This window comes from Vigna umbellata, chromosome 4, assembly GCF_029865625.1.
Source record: "Vigna umbellata cultivar VRB3 chromosome 4, Vumbellata_1.0, whole genome shotgun sequence".
Classification (NCBI taxonomy): Eukaryota; Viridiplantae; Streptophyta; class Magnoliopsida; order Fabales; family Fabaceae; genus Vigna; species Vigna umbellata.
Window position 1 is genome coordinate 38042972 of NC_142168.1, and position 21261 is coordinate 38064232.

Sequence of the window (21261 nt, forward strand, 5' to 3'; positions counted from 1 at the left end):
ATATAACTTTGGTATTCAATTGTAATGCAAAATTGGAATAAGTTAATGTTTAAAACTTTAATTTTATTTTATTCTCTAATTTTAAAAAAATAATAAGGAAGTTAGTCTTCTCATTCAACATTCTAATTTTGTCCAATGTAATAAATAATATTTTAGTGGAGTGTATGACCCGTTGACATGTCTCTTGACACGTGTTATTCACGTGACACAAATTAATTTTATAAATTAAATTAAAATTAAACAAAAAACATACCTTGTTGACTTATATTAATATATATATATATATATATATATATATATAATCTTTTTTAAAAAATGGATATTTTAATTGTTTTTTAAATTTGTATTTTTTTTATATCTTTAAATTATTTAAAAATGGATGTCATGGAGAACAAGCGATCAAAAAGAAGAAGAAGAAACAAAACTATTTTCAATTTTAATTTTATTATTTTTTTATATTTTTAAGAAAAAATGGTGTATGTGAAAACTGAAAGCTATGTGTAGTGAACGTGGGGTGCAGCGAGTAATAATAAGCAAGCCTAACAACAAACCAAACCCTTTTTAGGAATGCCTATCATGGTTTAAGGTGATTAAAATAAAACTCATATGAAGAGAATATTTTATGTGAAAGTATAACAGTTTGTATTGTTAATAAATATACATTATTTTATAAATAATATTTATTTAAGAATTAAAAGTAGGTTTAATCATTTTGATCATCTCTATTTACGTTGAATGTTCACAAATATGATTTCTTTCTTGTTTTTTTTTTCAATTGGGTCCCTAAAAATAAAAAAATCAGTGCAATTGGGTCTTTGTAGTTAAATTGAGTTAACGAGGTTAACTTTAATATGAGTTGTGACTATGAGGTGAAATCATTAATTGACGTAACAGATACATGGTCATCACATTAAACTGACTTGTCAACACATTCTGTCACGTCATCATCTTTCACCTTTTTCCATCAGATACCCTAGCAGTCCATGGCAGCCACCGAACAACGCCACCACTAGACTCCATGCCGCTGCCATATAACTACCACCATCGCAAAACCATCTTCTTCCTCGAATCAACCAAAAATCGTGAGCTCTTCCTTGCTTCCATTGCATCCACCACCTCACGTCGCCATGAAAACCCTTAGAGAAACCAGATTCAACACCCATAAAACCCAAAAACAACAACCTTTAATTGCTATCATCACCATCGCGAACCCCAATCTAGAAAACAAAAACTCATATACCAAAAACCCAATCGCAACGCCCTAATCATGAGTCTATCTATCATTACACAAGATCGAACCACTCGCAACAACCATGGCGAACCCTAGAGTCCAAAACTCAAACCACCGTGTTGCAACCGTGAGCATAAGTACCTCCGCGAGCCTCATCCATTCTCCACCGCAAGCAACTTGCATTTCATCGCGATGCACACCAACCAACAAAGCACACTAGAAAGCGAAACCATGAACCTAAATCACGTTCTCTAATTCGCACATCCAAATCACAGACCCCGTGGAAACCCAAATCCCTTTGCGTTCTTCACGAACCTATAAAGAGAAAGTCCAAAAACATAAAAAAAAACCCCAAATTGCAACAACCAGAATCGCAACGCCGCCGTCAGTGCACACCCTCGTTGTGCAAATTCCTTCGGGCCACAAGCAACCCTCGTGCAACCTTCAACCTGCAAATGAAAAACATGACCAGACCACCATTGAATCATGAGTCATTCTCCCTGCACCTCACCACCCTCATCCTGCACCTCCAAAAAAAACTATAATTCCAAAAGTATCCTTTCACAATCAACGAGGAGAGAGAAAAAAAATTTATTTAAAAAGATTAATAAAACTATGTTAGACTTGTCTGGTAATTTCGTATGATGGTCACTACGTTATCTTCATCTTTGTTGGAAGAGGTTCTCTCGTTGTTGAAGACTCTAATCCAATTTCATCCACGTGACAAACAGTGTTCCGCTTAGGCTACCATGTATATTGACATGTGGCTACCACATGTTTAATTTTATTTTTTTGAATTAAAATTAAAATTTTGTTATAAGATTGTTGTTTTTACCTTGAAAAGAAAAAAAAATTTCTTTATCCAAGGTGTCTTTGTTTCTTTTCCACCCATTGTTTCCACGTCAACATTTTCATCTTCCTCCACCCTCTTCTGCAACTTCCACCTCTTCTTTTGATTTCTCTTTCTTGCACAAAAGTACCTCCATCTCTAGGTCACGGTGTTGGGTGTCAAGCCTCCAGGCACAGCGCCATCGCACACCCGTCATCTGCTCCGTTCGAAACTCCGACACTACTGTATCCTCTTTGCTCGAAACTCAAATTTATCGGCGCCTTCCTACGTTTCTCTATTCTAGTTTGGTGTTGGATGATGATGAAATTGTGATGGTTGGTGCCGATGTGAGGTTGAGGAAAATGATGGATGAGTTTTTTTTTTGGTATTTTTCTACAGGTAGAAGATGAAGGTGATGATGGAGGATGCTATTTTTGGGGTGTTGGAATTGGAGATCGGGTCTGTATATTTGTCCCTGTTTGCTTCTGTTCTGAGTGATACGAGAGAGGGGAAATGGAAGTCGTGAGTTGTAGTGATGAAAGTGTTGATAAATGGTGTATTCGCAGTTGGAAGTGCGGCTGGAGGTGCACGCCGCATTTGGAAGTGCGGCAAGGATTAGAGCCGCAGTTGGAAATGCGGCTCGCTGGAGGTGCACGCGCATTTGGAAGTGCGGCAAACTTGCAGAACCGGACTTTGATGTGCGTTTCGCTGAGGTGCACGCCGCAGTTCGATCTGCGGCAAACGTACAGTTTCGATATGCGGTGGCATTTTTCGTTAATTAAACATTGATAATATATGCCTAGCAGGATCACATCTAGTGTAGTATATATGCCTAGCAGGATCACATCTAGTGTAGTATAGCAATGCTCCATTAAAAAAATTGACACTTACCATGAAAAATAGAATAAAATAATGCAATGGAAGAGCAAACAGCATAATATATATATTTATATAAAATGACTTTCAATATGTGTAGCTAGCTAGAAACCGTGCTGAGAAACCCCAACCATCTAATGTAAAATTAAATATTTGTTACTCCTAGCCTCTGTTAAAAAGTTGTTCTCTTGAAAAGTTGTTCATGTGTATTCGCAGTAGAGTTATGTATCCACTGAGCACCACACTGATGGCTGCTAACCTTTTTCTAGAGTTTATCAGATGAATATATATTGAAAGGTCATCGAGAGCATGTTCTATACACATTGTAGCATTTGAGAGATAAATGTTAATGGATAGTTAGAGAAAAGTTTTAATGCAAAAGGGGTGGTCATCTTTTATTTTTACTCATTCTCTAGGTCTCTTTAAATCCAGTAAATTCCAAGATCCAATCCCAGTTTACCAAATATCACAAGCAATAGTAAACACCCATAAAGATATAAAAGCAATGTAAATTTGGGGGTTAAAAAAATTTAATTTATTAATTACGCTTTTGACTTTTAATTAAATGAAGGTTTTGACTTTTAATTAAATGAAGGGTATATAGGTAATTTTGGGGGTGCAGGATGAGGTGAGGGAGGTGCAGGAAGATTCACTCTTGAATCATAGTACCACCACCGCAAAGGGCTACCTGAACGTGAATTTGGTTTTCAGAAATCTCGTTTCCAAATTGGTTTTCAAGAACCCTAATTTCGTCACTCCCAAATTCAATTTTCGAAAACATATTTTTTTTATTTTTTAATCTTACATATTCCACTGATTTTTTCCTTTTAGGCACCAAATTGAGAAAAAAAATAATAAGAAAGAGACCTATGTAAAAAAAAAAAACTCACCATAAATAGAGACTATCAGAATAATTAAAACTTAAAAGTAAAATATATTTTTCTAAATTTAATTTTATTAAATGACTAATCAAGTAATTAAAATCATAAAGGGATAAAACTAAAAAAATAGTATAAAAAATAATTAATAATTTAATATAAATTATTTTTTTAATAATTTATTAAATGACCAATAATTAAAAATTATAAAAAGATAAAATTAAGAATGAAAAAAAATGGTATAAAACACATGAGTTAATATTTTAAATCTAACTTATTCTTTAATAATAAATATATTGAAAATATAATAGAATTTCTTTTAATGTTGGAAGACTGTGGATGACAAAAAGACTAAGTCTGACAGGTTAGCCTAACTATGAAAGTCATGCTATGACAATAGTTTCAACATGGGAGCCCAAATCAACCCGGATCGGCAAGCCCGATAGCCCGATAGGCCAATTTTGCAACTTAGTTGGGTCAACCGGTCAGCATAACCAAGGTTTGATACAACTCGGTTGAGGTCTTATACCACTCGACCAAAGTCTAACACAACTCAACTTAAGTCTGACACAACTCGGCCTATATTTGATACAACTTGGTCGAGGTCAGACACAACTCGATCAGGGTCTAACACAGCTCGACCAAGGTTTGATACAGCTCTACCGAGGTATGACAGATCTTAGCCAAGGTCTGATATAACTCAGTCGAGGTTTGATATAACTCGATCAAAAGTGTGATACAGCTCGACCGATGTTTGATACAACTCGATTAGGTCTAATACAGGTTGGTTGATGTCTGATACATTTGGCTAATATATGAAACAACCCAAACGATAGCCCGTCTCAATTTTGGAATCAGCATAGAAATTCGTCATTTGATAAAATATAATTAACTAATTTTTAAAATTTGATAAAATGTATGTTCTTTAGAGCCAATTATTAATCCATTGTTAAAATTGTTAAAAGTGTAAATTAGAAAGTTTGTTATCGGTTTTTAATCGATTAAGTTCTTTATCTAATCGATTAAAATTGTTTGTATTGTTAAATATGTTGAAAATGTAAATCAAGAAGTTAAACTCTGTCTTTTAATCGATTAAAACTAACAATATTATATCTTTGCTATATATATATATGTTTGGTTTCTTCTCCAGGCATGAAAAAACATTACAAGAGCATTCAATTGTTAAAGAACAACATCTTTTGAGTATTTTTGGAAAGCAAGAACAACATCTTTTGAGTATTTGGAAAGCAAAACATCAATAGAGGAAAATCAAGTCTAAAAGCTTTGCAAGAATGAGCGAAAAGAGCTAAGAAGCATTTGTTTCCAGTTTTCTTAGTAGTACCTCCACTATAGGTGTGCCAATTCTTTTATTTTTCTGTAATATCTAAGAACTAGTGTGTCCTTTGTTGTGTAGGCTATCTTTTAAAATAATATAATGTAAAAAAATTAAAATAAAATATATGTTTCGAAGTTTAATTTTATTAAAGAACAAATAATTATAAATCATAAAAAATAATGTTAAAAATGAATTTTTTTATACAAAATTTATACTTCAAATATAAATATAAGTTATTTTTTAATAAATTATTAATTTGAAGCTATAAAAAGATAAAATTAAAAATAAAAAGATAGTATAAGCAAATTGGTATAAAAATAAAATAAACAGATAAAAAAGTAAAATAAATTTTATACATATATAATAACAAAAAATATAAGAATTAAAAAATAAAATAACTTTCATATGACAATAAAATAAATATAAATATAAAATAAAAAATATTAAAAAATAAAATAAAATAAATAATAAAATAATTTTATTACTATATTTTTTATATTATAATAGATTTATTTTCAAATAACGTAGAAAATTAGTCCCAAAATTTTCAGAAGATTATTTTTACGTCATTAACTTAAAGTCAAAATAGAATTTAAAATTAAAATGTATATTTATTTTTAAAAACTTATGACATTAATTCCGTTAACATTAATCATATGAGTAATATATATATATATATATATATATATATATATATATATATATATATATATATATATATATATATATATAAAATGTATGGAGGGCTTATATCCTTACAAATGGACGTACCAAATTGAAGTTCCATTAACTTTCTTTGACGGAGAGGCCCCATGCACGTGATGGGTGATATTATTTACAAACGGACGATCCAAGTGCCTCCAAAAATTTCAGAAAATAATAATAATAAATAATAGTGTCTACCTATCTTGTTGGGTGAAGAAAAATATCTATGCATTATCATATTTCCTTTGAAATCCTAAAAGTTCCACCATGAAATGACTTCAAGGGTCTAACTACGAACATGCTTTTAATTCATATTAAGTATATATATAGGACAAGAATAATAACACTAGGAAAATTAAAAAAACAATAATCTAAAAGTTGTAGCTGAATTTAAATATTAATTTATTATTATTAATTTAAGGAGTGAGATAGTAAGACATAATTAGTTTCATTTGGACAATTTATTTTAAAACTCTCATATAAATAAACGTTTGAAATAAATTTAAAATTATTGAAAGAGTTACGTTGTTAAACACAAATAACATAATTATATTTATAATATAAATAAACATTTTAAATCTAATGTGTTTATTTAAATATTACAAAAAATTAGTTATTCTAAATATGATATACCAATTTTGTAAAAATTGCACACACAGAGTAACGGGCTATGTTTGACAAAAAAACTTGCTCGAAAATTAACTAAAATTTGAAAAACCAGTTGACTGAAGATAATTAGGACAGCTGAAAATTATTAAACTAATTTATTAAATGATAAATATTTGGCAAAATTATATATCGAAATAATCAAAAATTTAAAATAACAAAAATGATATTATTTTTATATAATTATTTCATTTTTGTTTATGTAACTTTTTTTTAATTCTTTTTTATCTCTTCATGTTTTAATGAATTATTTAAAATCAAATTTTAATTTCATTTTTTTCATGTTATATATTCATTATGAATTTTATGTCATACCTTAAATTATTTCAAGTTAAGTTTAAAATTAAGAAAAAAATAAAGCATATTTAAGAAAATTTAGTATTTTTGTTATATTAATCATTGTATCGGTTAAAAATAAATAATTAAATATAAAAGTATTCACAAAATAAAATGAATATATCATTATCAATTTCTTGAAGGATAACTATTAAAGAAAATGACAAAAATATAAGAAAGAAAACAGTATGATAATTAAAAAAATCGTAAAATATAGAAAGAAAAAGAAAATAAATCAAATAAATAAATAAATAGAATTTATTATTTTGAAAGAGTAACATAAGATTTATATGAATATATGTTATATCTTGGTGAAAATTAGGTGAAAATTAGGTAAAAATTGTAACAGTTTTTAATTTGATAATTCTTAATTGATATGATAAAATTATATAGGAGAAAAAAGTAATTTAAAGAAACACGTGACTGATAAGTATAAACCTATTATAAATTTCAGTGCCTCTCTTTACTTGTTCATTTTGCTCTCTCAAAAAAGCTAGGATGACAATGATAGTGAAATTATATAATTTTTGTAGTTTTACATTTAAATATTAAATGATATTTTCTATTGAAGATCAAATTAATTGTAATAGTAAATTGTGGCTGATTTAGAGTAAAATTATATTTTAAAACTAAAATTTAACATCACATAATTACCATTGAGACTAATTAACCTTTTTTACCCTTATTTTATACATAAAATATTTGTTAAGGTTGATTATTTTAATATTTAATGTTAATAAAACTGGAATATGAAATTTCGGTGACGGACAAAGAAGGAAGGTTAAGGTGGAAAGGAAAGTAACTACGTGGAAATCCGATAGAGCGCCAACAAAGCAGTTGCAGAGGATATTCGGTGAGGTTAACGACAGAGAATAAAATAGTGTGAAGGAGTGAGAAGCTCGTGATTCGATTACTTATCGGTCATATCGTATCTCGACACGCCGTACATACAGGAACACCTCCATTTCCCTTATAGTCACACAACACCCTCACTCTCAAACTCACACTACCAAGCTCGTGAGCAAGAAAAGAAACAAACAAACCTCTCTCTCTCTCTGCGATTATTGATCTCCGGAGAAGAGAGACTGCGATTTGCGATTCGCAATGGCTTCCACCACAATGCGGTTCTCCGCTACTTCCACCGGTGCTGAGGCGCTTCCCCGTCGTAACTCCCTCGCCGGATTATTAACCGTCTCTGCAAGATCCTCCGCCAAATCGAGGCTTAGGTTTATTGGAAGGAGCGCCAACTTGAGCTTCATCCGGAGGCGGAGCTCTTTCTCTGTGAAGTGCGTCTCCGGAAGCGAGGCCAGGAAGACACTACACGATCCCGTGTCTCAGCAACAAGGTCTGAAGTCTTTTATTCTCTCTCTCTCTCTCTCTCTCTCTCTCTCTCTCTCTCTATATATATATATATATATATATATATATATATATAATATCTGTCTGTCTGATTGTTTTGGTTGTTGATTACTTTATTTGCTTTCAGTTCATTGGTTTTGCTTGGAATCGAGTTGAAAATTAGCAACGTTTAACACATTGAGGCTAATGTTAGCTCTGTGAACTTCTTGAAAGTTTAAATGAGCGTGTGGATTTGGTTGCGGTAGAGTGAGAGTTGCAGTTTAGTATTAAATTGGAGTGTTAAGTGATGATAGGAAAAGTAATTTGTGATCATCCTCTAGAACGAAAGACCTTTGTGCAGCATGTCCTCTCTCTCACTATATATTTTAAACGTTTGGTATTGCAATGAGAACTACGCATCTGAATTATCAAATAGATGTTTAAGATGGTAAACCGATGGAATCTCAATAGTATACTTCAAATATATAGTTAAGATTGAAATTAATTAAAATAATCTTGACTGCTCATGTATAAGGTATAAAGTTAAATTTTCGCTTTCCATGTTTTCACTTTGTTTTTTGTTAATAAAATTTTCTGGTAATATATATATATATATATATATATATATATATATATATATATATATATATATATATATATATATAGGTAAAATGTAGCTCTTGTGAAAATACTATGAAAAAAGTGGAAGAAAATAGTATTGCGAGTGTTAAGATAATGCCACTTATTTTTTGTAATAAAGGTGAAGTGTTAAAATATTTACAACTAGTATTTCTTAAAATATTCCCAAAAATATCGGTTGTTAAAATACACTTTCTAGAAAATAAGTGGAAGTGGCTGTGTAAACTGAGAAAACTGTATTGATTTTTTAAGAGTGAGAAGAGTAAATTGTGACCATACAATCTTACAGATATAGTCAGGACTAAAAGCTATTAAAAATTCTCGTGACCACTTTAAAAAGTTTCTTCACTTTTACGTTTTAATTTTTATCATTTATGTAATATCTAAAAATGGTCAAGACTGTTCATCCTCAAATAGAAACTGCCATCTTATTTGATGTGTGTGATATAATGTGCATGCTCCTGAGGTGCCTTGTTTGCATGAGTTGATATCTCAATTTTCTACAATGGATGCATTAAATTCGTTTTAATTTAACAACTGAAAAAGTGGTTTTTGGGTTTAATTTATTTCTTGTGATATGTTTTTTACGCCCCCACTCCCTTATTTGTAGGTATAATGGTTGAAAATAATCTTATTAAGCTGGCTATTATGACTGCTTTGAGTCGTTGTTCAGGAGTTTATAGATTGGGATAATTTTTTTTTGTTGATACGGAAATACATTGTCTATTTTGGAGATGCATACCAGGGTTCCCTCACTATCCTATTGTTTTTAATGAAATGGATGAAAACAAAAGAGGAAAGAAAATTTTCAAATTTGAAATCAAGGCAAAGCTTGCATAGCTAATTCTGTTTCTAGAATTTTCTTTTGACCAAAATCTAGAAATTTTGAATTAAAGAAAAACTAATTATTTTCTTTCTGTCCATCCAAACATGTAGTTACTAAACAGTATCCAAAGCTCATTAAGATTTTGTTATATTCTCTTTTGGGGTAGGATAAGGATGGGCTCTTTGACAAACTTTTCCCAGGTCTTGACTTTTTGATAAGTTACCAGCAGTTATCTTTTGCCCAACAGCTTCATTATGACCTGATTAGTCTTATGTGTTTGATTATTTATTGTTTCTTTTAGAAGCCACTACATCTCTCAGCTCCTTGACGCCAGATGCTTCATCTATTGCCTCGAGTATTAAATACCATGCAGAGTTCACTCCATTGTTTTCTCCACATAATTTTGATCTACCACAGGCCTTTTCTGCAACTGCACAAAGTGTTCGCGATGCTCTCATTATAAACTGGAATGCCACCTATGATTACTACGAGAGGCTGAATGTTAAGCAGGCGTATTACCTTTCGATGGAATTTTTGCAGGTTGGTGCTACCATAATTATTTGAATAATTTGGAACATTTCTGGCGTGTATTGTTTGTTTCCATTTGTTATTCTATCTTGCAGGGTAGAGCATTACTAAATGCAATAGGCAATCTAGAGTTAACTGGTGCTTATGCTGAGGCTTTGAGCAAGCTTGGGTATACATTAGAAAATGTGGCATACCAGGTGTGAAATTCCCTACTGTACCTCTTCTTTCCCATTTTTATTCTAAAATGTCGAGTTTTTTAGTGCTCTCTTAAAGTTACTTGTTTATATAACCAGAACTTCTTAAGTCAACATGAAATAACCTCTTTAGGTAAAGAAACTGATGCACTTTTTAAAACAAATGTTGTTCCAATAGCATATTTGCAATGGAGAAAGTCAATTGATATGGGTCTTATTCTTAATAAGTTCCTTTATCTACATTTTCCCCCGTGAAAATGCAAACTGACAAATCTTTTTATTTTGCTGAGAAACTACAGCAACAGGAGTAATTTAATCAAAATTAATATTTGATTGCAACTTACTATAGATGAGTAATTCATTTCGTTTGGCTATTGATAGGAGCCAGATGCTGCACTTGGAAATGGTGGTCTTGGGCGACTTGCTTCATGTTTCTTGGACTCTTTGGCAACCTTGAACTATCCAGCTTGGGGTTATGGATTGAGATATAAGTATGGTTTATTTAAACAACGAATAACCAAAGAGGGGCAGGAGGAAGTTGCCGAAGATTGGCTTGAGGTATGTTTCATTATTTGTTGACAAGTGATAAATTGCACGTACATAAAAATTAAAAGTATAATGTTTGTACTATGTTTTCAGTTCTGTTAATATTTCTTTCTTTGTTTGTGACATCATCTAACAGATGGGCAGTCCCTGGGAGATTGTTAGAAATGATGTTTCATATCCTATAAAGTTCTATGGCAAGGTTGTATCTGGGTCAGATGGTAAAAATCATTGGATTGGAGGAGAAGATATAAAAGCTGTTGCACATGATGTTCCCATACCAGGATATAAAACTAAGACTACAATCAACTTGAGACTTTGGTCTACAAAAGCTGCATCAGAAGATTTTGATTTATATGCTTTTAATGCTGGAAGACACACTGAAGCATCTGAGGCTCTAGCAAATGCTGAAAAGGTTTAGATGATATAGCTAGTGTCAAGTCCTTTATAAGCAGCAAGAGATATATGAATCTATTGAAATGTATTTGGAAAAACCCAAGGTCTTCACTGACTAGAGGCAGAGTTCGCAAAAAGTATTTAAGAGAGGGACAACCCTCACCTCACGATCCAGTTAAAACTTAAGTCTCACATTGGCTGGAGACTGAAGGAATAGTTCTCACCTCACAACTCATTTGTGAAGTTGAGTTTTAATTCACATTCTAAAAAAGGAACCAATTAAATAGCGGTGTTAGAATCAGTATTGCAGAAAATAAGCATTATAAAAATCATTCCTGCACTCTCCATCCATTTGATTGTAATGTGTTTTTTTCATATTTTTTCTATGGAGTGTCTTTTATAGTGACCTATATGGGAGAATATAAGTGAATATCAATTCTCTTTAGCTTTGTTTAGATTTATTCTGTTATCTGACAGTTGTCCTAAGGGTCATAGATGTCAGCTCGTGTAGCTATACCTTCTGCTGTATAAGTACTACTTGTGCAGAAGTTTAGAATCCTTTTTTGTAAACATTCTAATATTCAGTAGTACAATCTTACAGTTTCTCTCTTTTTCTGTATATATATTAACCTATATGAGTTTGGACTCTTAGTCCTGTGTAAATGTTGTAGAAAATTCGACTTACTTTTTGATAATATTTAGGCTTTCCAGTTAATTTCAATTTTGTTACAGTCTGAGTGCAAGTCAATAAAAGGACATTATATATGTTTTTTTGTTTGTTTTCAAATGCAGATATGTTATATACTCTACCCTGGGGATGAATCAATAGAGGGCAAGATCCTTCGTCTCAAGCAACAATATACTTTGTGTTCTGCTTCTCTTCAAGATATAATTGCTTGTTTTGAGAGAAGATCAGGAGCAAATGTGAATTGGGAAGAGTTCCCTGAAAAGGTTGCAGTGCAGATGAATGATACACATCCAACCTTGTGCATCCCAGAGCTGATGAGAATCTTAATAGATGTAAAGGGTTTAAGTTGGAAAGATGCTTGGAATATTACACAAAGGTATTATATATTTTTTTTTAGTTTTTGTGGGATGGATAGGTGTCTGGTAATCTTTTATCATCTGTTAATGCATGATCTGAGTTGGTTGACTGAATATCTACTATCTGCCACTGTGATCCAGGACCGTAGCATATACAAACCATACTGTTCTTCCTGAGGCATTAGAGAAATGGAGCTTGGATCTTATGCAGAAACTGCTTCCACGCCATATTGAGATAATAGAAATGATTGATGAGGAGGTAATAGTGAAATACATGCATAAACGTTTTTCTTTTTCAGGGTACAGGCATTAGTTGTTGATGACATTCCTGCTTTGCAGCTGATTCGGACCATATTGGCAGAATATGGCACTGCAGATTCAGACTTGCTGGAGAATAAATTGAAGGAAATGAGAATACTAGAAAATGTTGAATTGCCTGAAGAATTTGCAGATGTACTGGTTAAGTCCAAAGAGACCACTGATATTCCTAGTGAGGAGCTGCAAAGTTCTGAACAAGTAGAAGAAGAAGAAAAGAAAGATGATGAAGAAAATAAAGATGATGATAATGATGAAGTGGAAGGAGCCATTGCTAAAAAGAAGGGAACAGATGAAAGTTCCATTGAGGATGAGAAAGAAGAGTTGCCTGTGCCGATACCAGAACCACCAAAAGTTCGTATGGCAAATCTGTGTGTTGTGGGTGGTCATGCAGTGAATGGGGTTGCAGAGATTCATAGTGAAATTGTAAAAGATGAAGTTTTCAATGCGTTTTATAAGGTAAAGTTTTCCTTGGTCTGTCAGTATGACGAACTCCATAGCTGAGTTATGTTTCTAAATCCGTATCTGCAATTTGTTAGCTTTTTCGTATTTGAAATCACCAAATAGCTCTTAACAGTCAACTCTTATCATCTATGACCAGTGGGAGGAAACAACTTAGTCTTGCCCAATGGGCATAATAGCACTATAAAAAAAATGGTATTTCCACATTTGTTCTGTTTCAAAGTGATTGCTCCATGCATACTGCTATTAAAAGCTGAAATAAACTTCTAACACTTCTAAAAATATGTATTTAATAACTGGACCTTTAATAGAACTTCATCTTTTTATGTTTTCTTAGATTATGATAAGATCTAAGAAAATTGTGTATATAATTGACCTCTACCATATTCTTTGTAGTTGTGGCCTGAGAAATTCCAAAACAAAACAAATGGTGTGACACCAAGGAGATGGATCAAGTTTTGCAATCCGCTTCTGAGTAAAATAATAACCGAGTGGATAGGTACAGAGGATTGGGTCCTAAATACAGAGAAATTGGCCGACCTACGGAAGGTTGTTACCATTATTTGCCTTATTAATCTTATCCTAGTCTTGAATTTTTCCTTCATGGCTTTGCTTTTTCCTTTTTTTTTTAATGTTTATTTCCTTTTTATGAACGTCAAGTTTTGGCTGCACTTCTTATACTACCACATAGCCTAATGCTTCTTGGAAACAAATGGTGTCAAATTTTGAAATTTTATAATTAGTTATAAAGTTATCCCCAAAGAACCATCTATAAACAAGGATTGATTGCTTCTACCTGAGCTATAAAATGTAATTTTCTTGCATTTGCTGATCTCCAATTTCTTTTTTCAATGGAATAAACCATGTCTTGTAATGCACCATTCAGGATGAATTATCTGGTTTGTTGAGTTTTTAAATCTGAATTCCTATGGATTACAGGATTAGCTTAATTCTAATTAACTAAATTATAAGTTTGGTATGCTCCTGCTTCTTGATCTTAAAGGAATCAATATGGTATTTTGTTTGCAATTTTATGGATATTTTCTGAAATTGGTTAATTAGCATTAAGCGTTAAGTTGTGTTTCAAATGTATGTCAAAAGCATCACTTGATTCTTTAAACGTAGTTTCCAAGTTCCTGTCATTAAACCTGATCGTACTGGTATCATTCATTACTAGTTTGTAGAGAATGAGGATCTACAACTGCAGTGGAGGGAAGCAAAGAGGAGTAACAAAGTTAAAGTTGCGGCATTTATCAGAGAAAAAACAGGGTATTTTGTCAGTCCTGATGCAATGTTTGACATCCAGGTAGATGATACCTTTAGATTGGTTATTTTCTTCTTTTTCTTTTACTCCAGTTTTGATTGGGCTCTAAGTTTTAACTATAGAATGGAAAGTGTAAAATGTTGTAACTGTCTCTAGTTGGTCATTGGTCATTGGTCGTATTGTGATTACTGTAATTTAGTTATCAATCAAGGCAGATTATTAGAAAAATAATTATTCTGTTTTGCCTATATAGTGTACAAAGTACCATAAGTAATGTACATGAACCCTTGCTTAAAATGCTCAAGTTTGCCTTGTTTGATTTATGGTCTAGGTTAACACAGGCCGAAATTAGGCCAGGCTGTAGGTCATTGATAGGCTGCATGTCCTATTCTCATTTCCCTCCCTGATAATGTTACTTTTTAACATCAATTTTTGTTCTGCTGACAATTTATTTACTTGTGAATTCAATTTCTACCCATTCCACCAGTTTTTTCCTTATATAGTTTTGCTAAACTGTTCAATGCTGGCTTATTACTTTGGTTTAGGTAAAGAGAATCCATGAATATAAGCGACAACTACTGAACATACTTGGAATTGTTTACCGATACAAGAAGATGAAAGAAATGAGTCCTGTTGAAAGGAAAGCAAATTTTGTTCCTAGAGTTTGTATATTTGGGGGGAAAGCATTTGCTACGTATGTGCAAGCCAAGAGAATTGTGAAGTTTATTACAGATGTTGGGGAAACCGTTAATCATGATCCTGAAATAGGAGATCTACTGAAGGTACCCATGAGCACAACTATTTCTTTTTCACTTGTTGTTTTATGTTTTGTCCTACCGTTCTTAGGCATATTCTTGAAAATAAAGATGTGAAGCATTATTCCTTTAACAGTACTTGGGCTTCAGGATCTTTTTTAGGTTCTATATTTGACTTTTATTAGCAATAAGCTAAGTTTATAATTTGAAATCAGTGAGCATTTTGTATAGAAAGATTTAGGTTTAATTGCTTCCTTTGTCCCCAGTTTGGTTGAATTGTGTCAAATTCATCCTCATTTTTAAAAAAGTTTCATTGTCGTCCTCACGTGGTATAAAAGTGTCAATTGAATCCAAACATAGAAAAAATTTGTGTCAAAGTAGTCATTTTTCCTATATCTCTGTGTCTTCCTTTCATATGTCACTTCTCTGGAGCTATGAAAAGCCTTAAATTGGATAAGATAAAATGAATATCTGTACTTGATTGTATGAAAGGAAGACACAGATATATAGGAAAAATGACTACTTTGACACAAATTTTTTCTATGTTTGGATTCAATTGACACTTTTACACCACGTGAGGACGACAATGAAACTTTTACACCACGTGAGGATGACAATGAAAATTTTTTAAAAATGAGGATGAATTTGACACAATTCAACCAAACTGGGGACAAAGGAAGCAATTAAACCAAAGATTTAATAGTATAATTTGGCATGAACATCCTTTAGAAATATAATTGTGCAATGCCTTACGGTAAAACATTCTACTATGCAAATATAAAAGAAAAAAAAAAACCAACCTAACCTTGAAGGAAAAGGCAGAAAACACACTTTTCTTGACTATTAAATCATCAAATTTCCACTCTTGGATGCATTTCTCTTAGTGGATAATTTTGGTTGTATAATAACGGTTGGAAGTTTCATATCAAAAGGCCAATTCACAATAAGTAAGATTATTTAGAATCCCCTTTATACAGTGGTGGAATTAGAGTTTCTATCACTCCCCCATTCTAATTATTTAGTCTCCATTTTCACAATTTAATCAGTTATAGATACTAAATTGTGACTATTTGGTCCTTTAATAGACTAAATTGTGAAACTGGCCAGTTATTTTTAATGGGATAGGGTCCATGGTCATCTCGCTGTTGCTGTGTACGGATATCCATATTATACTAACTTGTTTTGAATTTTGGGCTATCCAAAAATAAGAATTTTCATCGTATCAGTTTTCTAATGTTCTAAATATAAAGAAGAAATTGCTCTGTTTGTTTCATTTAATTTATAGAGATCATTTAATTTTCTCAGAGGGGAGTCAATTGAAACGAATGGTTTACCAAATTTCTTTAAAGCCTCATACTTTGTTAGTTAGTTATTATTTCCTTTCTTACTAGGCAAAACTTCTAGAATTCTTGGATACTTTGTTAATTTCCTACATGTTTTCAGTATCAGAGTTTTGCAAATGGATGTTTATAGATATTGTTAATTTGTGTGTTTTATTTTTTTATTGAGATTAGTTTGTCTCTGATTACAATGTCAGTTTATTTCCTTTCTTACTAGACAAAACTTCTAGAATTCAAGCATACTTTGTTAACTTCCTACAAGTTTTCAGTATCAGATTTTTGAAAAATGGTTAAAGATATTGTTAATTTGTGTGTTTCTATGTTTTTAATCAGGTTATTTTTGTCCCTGATTACAATGTCAGTGTTGCTGAGATGCTTATTCCGGCAAGTGAATTGTCGCAACATATCAGGTAGTTATATTTCACATAAATGGTGATCTAAATGTCAACAGTTTAAACTTTGATATGAATAGCCTTGATTAGAAAATTGAGTCAATTACATCAAATCATCTAATATTCATATGTAAAACTACATATTTCTCATTAAAAAAATTTTGCTATTTATTTTTGTGCATGGAAAATTTAACATATACTTGAAAATTTGTGAAAGGTGTTTATGTTGAGTCCTGACATATATTACATATGCAACCTAGATTTGTAGGAAATATCAAGAAAACTCTGATATCGATAGTTGATGCAAGATCCCTAATTAGGAAAGTTTATGTGAGAAGACAGAAGAATAGAAATAAGGATGCGGATACAAATACAGTTTTAACTACCTAACTAGGATGTACATCATTTTCTCCTGGGTCATGTTGATATGGAGAAATGATCTCAATAAAATTTTGTATCTTTTCTGTAATCTTTTTTGGAATCCCTATATCTTTTCCCAATTGCTATTTGATTCTATCAATAATGTCTATCTTGACATATATGGCATCTTCGCAATGTGAAAGCAAGATGCTGTAGAATCTCAATGTACAAAGCTTCATCCCTTGAATTACTGGTGTTTTATGGGAACGTGTCGGAGAAGTACTGGCAATTTCCTGACAGCTTTCCTATATAGATTGAGATTAGCTTCTAAAATCTCAGGCAACAAAACTAAGATTAGAGAATAATACAAAATTAAGAACCTAAACTTGTTTTAAATTAGTGTTCTGAATAAAATTGAACCTATAAGGCTAGATTGAGTTTACAGGTTTGTATGACGAGGACGACTTGGAAAATCTTCTTGACAATCAAGAACTGATTTATTGACCTTGGAAAATCCTTTGCCAGTATGTAAAGAAGAGGACATAGTTGTACATTAAATTGTGAATGGAAATCTGTATTTGGGACTAGGGAAACCATTTTAATTTTGGTAAAATGTTTATCCAATATGTTACAATCATTCATGTACTTGCCGCTAACAGCTTGAACATTCCGGCTGATTGGTTCTTGAAATGTAATGTAAGTCTTCATAGCCAAATGATCAACTGTATGATTGTCACCTCTCCAACTCCTCTTCATAACCAAGGTGTCATTGATCTATGCGTTATTGCTTGGAATGCAACTTTGCAAATTAATACTATGTTTGGAAATCCATTCAGTCATACTAAGCACCAATGACATGTGAGAGCGAGCTTGGCATTCAATGTGCATTGTGAAATAGGATACAGGTCAAACAGATATACACTAATCTGTGTTCCTTGTTTCTCTCGTGTAGTACTGCTGGAATGGAAGCAAGTGGAACCAGCAACATGAAATTTGCAATGAATGGCTGCATATTGATTGGAACTTTAGACGGGGCCAACGTTGAAATTAGGGAAGAGGTTGGTGCAGATAACTTCTTCCTCTTTGGTGCCGAGGCTCATGAAATTGCTGGGCTGAGGAAAGAAAGAGCAGAGGGAAAGGTTTGTCTTAAGACCCTTGTTGTACATTTTAATTACTATGGAACATAGTTAATACCATGCTGTTTGGATCATACCCACATACAACAAGTATTCCACTGTATGTTAGTTTCAAATGCTAATTGTTTGCTTAAAGAAATTCATACTAAGGTTACAGGAATTTTGAACAAAGATAGTTGTATGAGGAAATGTCGGTCTTGGGTTTCTTAAAAACTTAGATGATTGAATGTTAACCTGCAATGTTTTATTCAATTCAGTTCGTCGCGGATCCACGATTTGAAGAGGTCAAAGAATTTGTCAGAAGTGGTGTTTTTGGATCTTACAACTATGACGAATTGATTGGGTCCTTAGAGGGAAATGAAGGTTTTGGTCGAGCAGATTATTTCCTTGTGGGCAAGGACTTCCCCAGCTACATAGAATGCCAAGAGAAGGTTGATGAAGCATACAGAGACCAAAAAGTGAGTTTGAGTAGACTTTCTTCGTATTTGCTATTAAATGTTCGTTTCACCTGCTTGCCTATTGGATGTATGCACCAAGTCCTTGTTCATTGTTAGGGCATGTTTGACGAGAAAGCTAGCACAACACACTCTTTTGAATCAACCAATTTTTGTGTTCAACTTTATATTTAATGAGTTTAGTCATGAATATGCAGTTCAGACAAATTTTAACCACTAGCACAGTTTGTTAGAAGGTGTTGGTATTTTCACTTATTTACATGTTCTATTATGCCATTTGAGAAATACAGGGAAATACAACACAGTTCTTGTCTGATTTATAATGAACAAACTCTTCTACCAATGTAGTAAGAACAGGTAACAGCAATGTACACACAAACCCAAGGTCTTTCAAGAGGACCTTTCTCTCCTAATTTCCTTTTTCAAAACAACAAAAAAACTCCCTACAATAACCTAAACATAGACTGTATATAATAGTCTGTCATACAAATACAACAGCAGGAGGTTATAACTACCTCCTTCCTTTATTTCTCCTAGTATAAACCTTGCCTCTAAACCTATCATCATGAAATGTATTTATCAATTGTATTCAGTTGGTATAGCTCTGTCGTCCATTGTTGCTCTGTTCCTTCATACATTGTGCTTATTGCTCTCATATTATTTTTAATATTAACTTTTGTAAATGATGTGGATGCAGAAATGGACAAGAATGTCAATATTGAACACAGCAGGCTCATACAAGTTTAGCAGTGACCGTACGATTCATGAATATGCTCGAGAGATATGGAACATTCAACCAGCCCAATTGCCGTAGAAAGGTGCAGACGCACTTGGTGCCACGTAGTTATGATGATCCCTGATCAGCTTAATTCCTCGTACCAGATAATAAATAAATAAATATAATTTTGCAAACAAAGGCACTTCAAGTGCGCTTTTGATCAAAATAAGCTTGCAGTTCTTTAATATATCTGTTATGGATACTACTAGTCGTTGTAAAGCTTTACCATACCTTTGTCTTATAATAAATATTTATTTACTTATCTCCAAATTCTCTCCCTTATCTATGATTGTTTGAGCTTAATATTTATGTAAATATTATACTATTAAAAATACCCAGCTGTATAAACTGTATGTTTATTCCTCTTCTGCCTTTGTCATCCTATCTCCTACCAGTTTAGGAGATTAGACCAAACAATCAATTTCAATTGAGGTGTTTCGAGAGACCTCGCCCTCCACTGCTTATTCCATCCAACTAGGAAAAACAACATAATCCCACGCAAATAAATTCCAATTGAGGTGTTTCAGAGACCTCTCCCTCCACTGCTTATTCCATCCAACTAGGAAAAACAACATAATCCCACTCCTAAAAAAACAGACTATTTTTAATGTCTGTTGCAGTTATACACAGAACTGTCCCAATAGACTTATAGACTCATTTTTCTTCTTCTGCTATATAAAATGCCAAACCTATCATTACCCTTGAGGGAATTGAGGAAACTCCTTGTTTAAGCCCTTTGGATTTAAGATTGCTTTATTTTAATTTTATTTGAGTTTAATATGTTGTATTTAATTGAAGTGTGTATCGTATGACCGTACGAAAGAGGAGCTGTCAGCCTCGAATGTTTAAACTCCCAAATTCGAACAAGACAAGGCCTTGCATGTTTAAAATTCGAACAAGACAAGGACAAAGGCCATCCAGCTCGGTAGAGGACATACTAGCGGTTTCAGCAGTAAGGTACTTCTTAAGAGACACTAAGAATCAAGGTTAAGGGTAAGTATCAATTAGTGTAATGAGCTGAGATTGGGTCGTGATTAAGGTTCTACTAATCTTAGGTTCATCTCAAAAACTATAAATAAAAGTCAAAAGTAAGAGATATATGATCCTATTTATTGTGAATTTGAGATTTACCTCTGACCTCGTCCGGATTAATTACTAACTTAAGCAACATAGTACCTTTGGCAAGTATCTCCGACCAGGAGAAAATGTGAAGAACGTCTCTCGAGTTACTCGACCCTGAAACAAATTGTATTATTTGTCTATCAATCTTTGAATGAATTGAGGAATGTTTATGTAATGTTTTGTATTCTTCTAGTGTTTTCTAAAATATGGGTCTTGTACAAATTTTTTTCTTATTACATGCTATGAGAGCAATTTATTTAATACAGGACCCAGATACCTTAACCACATGCAAATTTTTTTTTTAGTTCGTGTAAATTTTTTTTTATGATCCTTGAAACGTTCAGATCTTTTTCTTTGTCTCTGTCATTGGTCTTATCTGAGACCATTTGGTATTGTTACACAAGCATTTCGTAACGCCTGATTAAAAGAAAAAACGTGTATATTTGCAGGAATGAAAAAGGAGTTTAAACCTAAATATGTTAATGTTAAGTTTATTCTTGGTCTTGTTGGTATCAAA

General features: G+C 32.5%; 1 protein-coding gene across 2 annotated transcripts; it reads left to right on the plus strand.

Moving 5' to 3' along the window:
• The first annotated feature begins 7817 nt into the window (after positions 1 to 7817).
• On the plus strand, positions 7818 to 19884 carry LOC124834929 (alpha-1,4 glucan phosphorylase L isozyme, chloroplastic/amyloplastic-like). 2 transcript variants are annotated; one of them, XM_088111442.1, is made up of 15 exons: positions 7818 to 8202; positions 9962 to 10200; positions 10284 to 10385; positions 10764 to 10940; positions 11065 to 11340; positions 12114 to 12385; positions 12507 to 12624; positions 12705 to 13139; positions 13539 to 13691; positions 14320 to 14448; positions 14952 to 15188; positions 16835 to 16911; positions 18206 to 18392; positions 18647 to 18847; positions 19542 to 19884. In XM_088111442.1, exons 1-15 carry the CDS (start codon positions 7962 to 7964, stop codon positions 19656 to 19658), a joined length of 2961 nt encoding a protein of 986 aa, XP_087967568.1. In that variant the 5' UTR covers positions 7818 to 7961; the 3' UTR covers positions 19659 to 19884. The 2 variants fall into 2 exon arrangements, with proteins under 2 accessions (XP_087967568.1, XP_087967569.1); XM_088111443.1 differs by having other exon boundaries at positions 9965 to 10200.
• Positions 19885 to 21261: the final 1377 nt, after the last annotated feature.

What these genes read in the sequence shown, in the direction of transcription:
- LOC124834929 (XM_088111442.1), top strand. Translation starts at nt 7,962, where the DNA reads ATGGCTTCCACCACAATGCGGTTCTCCGCTACTTCCACCGGTGCTGAG. An exon ending in TTTCGATGGAATTTTTGCAG is followed by an intron (nt 10,201 to 10,283) that starts GTTGGTGCTACC and finishes TCTATCTTGCAG; the next exon opens with GGTAGAGCATTACTAAATGC. An exon ending in TAGAAATGATTGATGAGGAG is followed by an intron (nt 12,625 to 12,704) that starts GTAATAGTGAAA and finishes CCTGCTTTGCAG; the next exon opens with CTGATTCGGACCATATTGGC.